The sequence below is a fragment of the Ciona intestinalis genome, unplaced genomic scaffold (genome assembly GCF_000224145.3).
Source record: "Ciona intestinalis unplaced genomic scaffold, KH HT000681.1, whole genome shotgun sequence".
NCBI lineage: Eukaryota > Metazoa > Chordata > Ascidiacea > Phlebobranchia > Cionidae > Ciona > Ciona intestinalis.
Genome location: NW_004191002.1, coordinates 1 through 4,735, shown reverse-complemented (window position 1 = coordinate 4,735; position 4,735 = coordinate 1). Strand labels below are relative to the sequence as shown.

The window sequence follows — 4,735 nt, the reverse complement described above, 5'->3', positions numbered from 1 at the left end:
CAAAAAACAATGGGGACGAAGTTAAGGAGTCTAAAGGGGACACAAACATACAACTTAAAGGGGACAACATATATACAGCTTTTTATAGGGGACAACAAAATGGTTTTAGAAGTAATGAGAGATTAACAGTAATGTTTGTCTATATTGTTTGCTATTCACACAAGACATCATATATCTGCCTTATGGTTAAACATTTAGATGTTTAATGTGCACTCAACCTACCACTTTGTTCAAACAGTTTCTTGACTGTTTGTCTATAACAATAGCTTTACTAAGAATAATGATAAAAAAATAAACTTTTTACTAAAACAAACATTACTTGTTAAATAAAGTGCTAATTTTTTTTATTTTTACAGAGATCTCAACAATCAACAAATTATGAAAATCTGAAGAACAATGTCAATGTGACAAGAGGTAAGAATTGACTTTTTATTCATTGGTTTCCTCCAATCTAACCTTGACCTTACTACAGATGAGCAAGGTTATGCTGATATACAAGGTGTGGGGCCAAGTGTTGTAAGTTATCTCAATGTATTTAACCATATTATTAAGTTATTGTATACCATATGTCTAGGCTACAACATTAAACGATGGATACGAAACTTTTATTGGAAGGAAATACGAGAATACGGCACGGCAATCCTCATCAAAGTGAAACCCAATATGAACACATGACTTTGTTTATATAAACAGATAAGCTTTTATTTAAATGTCTTCAGAATGGTTTAACAGAGACCTTAGGGTTAAAAAGAATTAGACTCAATCTAACATTTAACAAACCAAGTTTGTGTCAAAGAAACTATTTGTTTTAAGATAATGTAAATTTGTACTTGGTGGTTGATATAAAACACATGTAATGTGAATTCAATATGCGAGCATTCAAGCATACGTAGTTTACATTAAAGCTTTATTGTGTAACTGTGGTTTATTAAACCAATATTTTCTTAGTAGTAATATTCATTCAATGTGATCTGCCTTATCTGTATTATTTTAATTTATTTGTATAATATTTGATTATTTGTTATATTTTGTAACATGCTGTCCTGACTGAAATACTGTCATGCATTATCTTTAATTTACAATACATAGTGTTATGTGTATTGTATATGTAAACATTACACTGTGGGTAAATGGTAATAGGAACTGTTTAAACAGCACCTACTCATTTTATTGTTAATTGCTAACATGTATGTTGTGTTTACTTCCTTGTTGAAAATTCTATTGATGAATACTTACGTAAGGAACTGATACAAGGAAGACACAAATCACAGTTAAACAACAACTAAAATTGCAAGCTAGTGTTTAATTAATCTCAGTTACATGATTCAGTACCATAGGTGCCAAACCTTGGGTGGCAGGTGGTTCTTAAAAATGTTTGCTGTGCATTAATTAATAAGTATTTAAACCAGTGACATAATATCTGTTTCACGGCAATGTATCACTGCTTTCCTGGCCCATATAAAGTTTGTAACCTATGCTCAGTGTATGTTAATTATGGTGTCTAGTGGCTGACACATGTCATGCTTATGTAAACATTGACTTCTAAATAGTCTAAGGTTGTATGCATATTGAGATGTTGTTGCAGACATTTAAGTTTTCTCGATATGATAAATATTGTTATTTTGTATTCCAGATACGTGTACAACATCTACTTTTATTTCAGATACATTATTATACATAAATTTTGCTATTGTAGTGAATATGTAGTTATAAGATGAATTGTATTTCACCAGCATATACTAATATCATTAAGCTGTGGACTTTTGCTGTAATCATAATATATGGTAAGTTAGTTTTGTTTAAGAAGTTTGATCTTAAATCCTCTCGTTTTGTTTTAACAACTTTCCAGTTAACAGTGGTTGTTTTACTGTCATTATTACTTTATATTTTACTTAACTAGGTTTTACCATTGTCTGGTGCCGTGGCAAATTGGTTAGCGCACCTGCCTTTAACCATTGTTAATAGGTTCAAAGCTCTTCGGTGCTATCATTATGGGTATGTGTGTCCTTGTGCAAGACACTTAACGACATTTGCTCGATGTCAGCATACTATTAGTAGAGTCAAAGTTAGTTAGAATTCGCCTGACTATTTTATTCACAATAACCAACAGTTGAGGGAGTTTTTCCATAACGAAAGAGGTAAATACGCAAATATTTTTTTAAAAACTGTTGAAGATTTTTTGCGCCCAGAAAAGTTGTTTCGATTTCTTAAGTAATCAATTTATTATCATCTTTTTTTTCCAGTTAAAAATACTTGCTTTGTATATTTTATCAGAAAATGAATATCCAAATATTATTGTTGGTAATATTTGGAAGCTTATATGTTCAAGGTAATTACATTCGATTAAGATGCCTAGTTAATGAAAAAGTATTTAATATAAATTATATATATCCAGCTTCTCCCACTTGTTCCAACCCAACAGTCACCCCATTAAGAAAAACATGGGCGCTTGATTATACTGGGCAGTTGTACTTGGTATATTTCTGTCCATCTGTACAAACAAATGATCTTACATGGTCTTTCCAAGATTTATTGGGTGCAGATATTGCTGTATTTACATTCCCATCAAGCCTTGGCTCAAACCCATGTCAACCAGCAATTCATGTACCAGGTTACAGTGCAACTTGCCAATATAACAACACAGGAATTCCTGCTGGTGTTGTAGGTTGTTACACAACAGCATTCAGTGTTACCAACAAATTAACTTCTTCTTTCAATCAATCAACGTTGCAGCTAGTTCATGGTGTTTCAAGTTGCTTTGCTCAGAATATTTTACTTCAAGGTTTGAAATTTGTAAATCATTTGAAGATTTTGTTATTTTGCTTTTACTTGATGAGAATGAAGTAAAAGTAATGTGCTGTGTATATGAGTATATTGATATGTAATAAGTTGTAATAACAGCTTGTCCATCTCCAACATCCAACAATGTTCCAGTCAACCCATCAAGTGGTGTCTACAACACTCAAGCTAACTTCAGCTGTCCCCAGGACTCAACTTTATTTAACATGGATGGAACAACTGGAAACACTGCAACCAAATGCCTTGCTACAGCAGAGTGGGAGAATGAAAAGATAGTTCAATGTTGGCCAGGTGGGCTTGTTAATTATAAAACCATGCTTTAAAATCGAATTGTTTATGTTTAATAATCTATGAAAATTGTGGTTTGTTTACTATACTACTGGTATAGAGTTAAACTTACAAGCCAATTAAATCATTTGATTTCATATGCTGGATTTGAAATGAAAATTCAGCAGGAGAAAAGTAATATTTGTATTGTTTAAAAATGTCAATTACATTTTGTGCTAATTGTATTGAAATATTTTAAACAATATTTTATTAACAGCCAATCCAACCATCAATCTACCATCACCTGGTAATACTGCAACAAGAGCACTTGGTATAACCAACCTTACAATATCTACAACAATATCAACAACACTGTATAATACATGTGCATGGAGTTATAGAAACAACAAAAGTTTGATATTTTACGCCAAAAACTTTGGTCGATGCTTGACACCCAGCAATGCTGAAGTGGCAGTTACTTGTACAGACAATGGTGGTACTGTGGCATCACAACTACGTTTCAGTCAAGCTATCAATGCTAGTTTCAACCTAACTGTTGACTGCGACATAACAACAGTTTCATTTCTTACTGTGATTATACAAGGTGAAGTACATATATTTTGCTTCACTGTGGGTTTATATAGTAACATATATTTTCAAGTGTAATTCGGTAGTCATACCGTTAGACTTGGTAAGAGTGTTAAATATTTACTAATATAAATCTAAAACTCAAAGATGTTGGTAATATTGTTCTGTTTATATACAGCTTGTTCATCTCCAACACCCAGCAATGTTCCAGTCAACCCATCAAGTGGTGTCTACAACACGCAAGCTAACTTCCAGTGTTCCCATGGCTCAACTTTATTTTATGTAAATGGAACAACTGGAAACAATGCAACCAAATGTCTTGCTACAGCAGAGTGGGAGAATGAAAAGATAGTTCAATGTTGGTCAGGTGGGTGATTTGTTTTGTATAGTATTGCTGCTGATGGATTAATTTGTGCACAGGAAAGTAGAGAATATGTTTTGTAATGCTTCGCTATGCATTTCTTTTTAGTGCATTGTGTCATAATTAATTTATACTAAGTCTAGATGTGTTATTTGTTTCATCATCTGATCAAAATGTTAGTATTTTCATATTGTTTGCATTTAATTTAAGTTTATATCTGCACTTATATACTTGAATGTTCTGCAATGTTTAACTTCAAATGTTTTACACCAAACTTCATTCTGAAGAACTTAAACAACCTTCTCCAACTGTATTATGTTCAACCTTTAAAATAAGTAATTGAAGTATGTTTATATGCAAGTACCTGGATTACCGATAAACTTTTATTACTGGTTCCTGCTTTATTAATTGCCTCTTTTTGGTCATTGCCTCCCCTTATTAGAATAAACATTTCACAGCACCAACTGCTACATTGATTGGCAACAATACCATTTGTGCTGGAAACATTGCTACATTCCAATGTAATGCAACTGGGGGTGTCCCTTCTTTGGATAGAGTTGAAATTTATTTCAATAATCCAAACCAAACGGTAAAGTTAAAGTAAAATATTAAATTAGTATTTATATAATTGTTTCTACCAGTTGGTTGGAAACACATGGACAAGCAATCCACTGAGTAGTTCAAACATGGAGATATAGTGGAATGTAGAGCTATAAATAG

General features: G+C 32.3%; 1 protein-coding gene across 1 annotated transcript; it reads left to right on the top strand.

Moving 5' to 3' along the window:
- Positions 1-342: 342 nt before the first annotated feature.
- Positions 343-4,713, top strand: LOC100178864. The gene is made up of 9 exons (XM_018816749.1): positions 343-414; positions 473-516; positions 575-1,784; positions 2,396-2,782; positions 2,902-3,090; positions 3,344-3,670; positions 3,833-4,021; positions 4,474-4,604; positions 4,657-4,713. The coding sequence occupies exons 3-9, from the start codon at positions 1,715-1,717 to the stop codon at positions 4,711-4,713; spliced, it is 1,350 nt and encodes a 449-aa protein (XP_018672294.1). The 5' UTR covers positions 343-414; positions 473-516; positions 575-1,714.
- Positions 4,714-4,735: the final 22 nt, after the last annotated feature.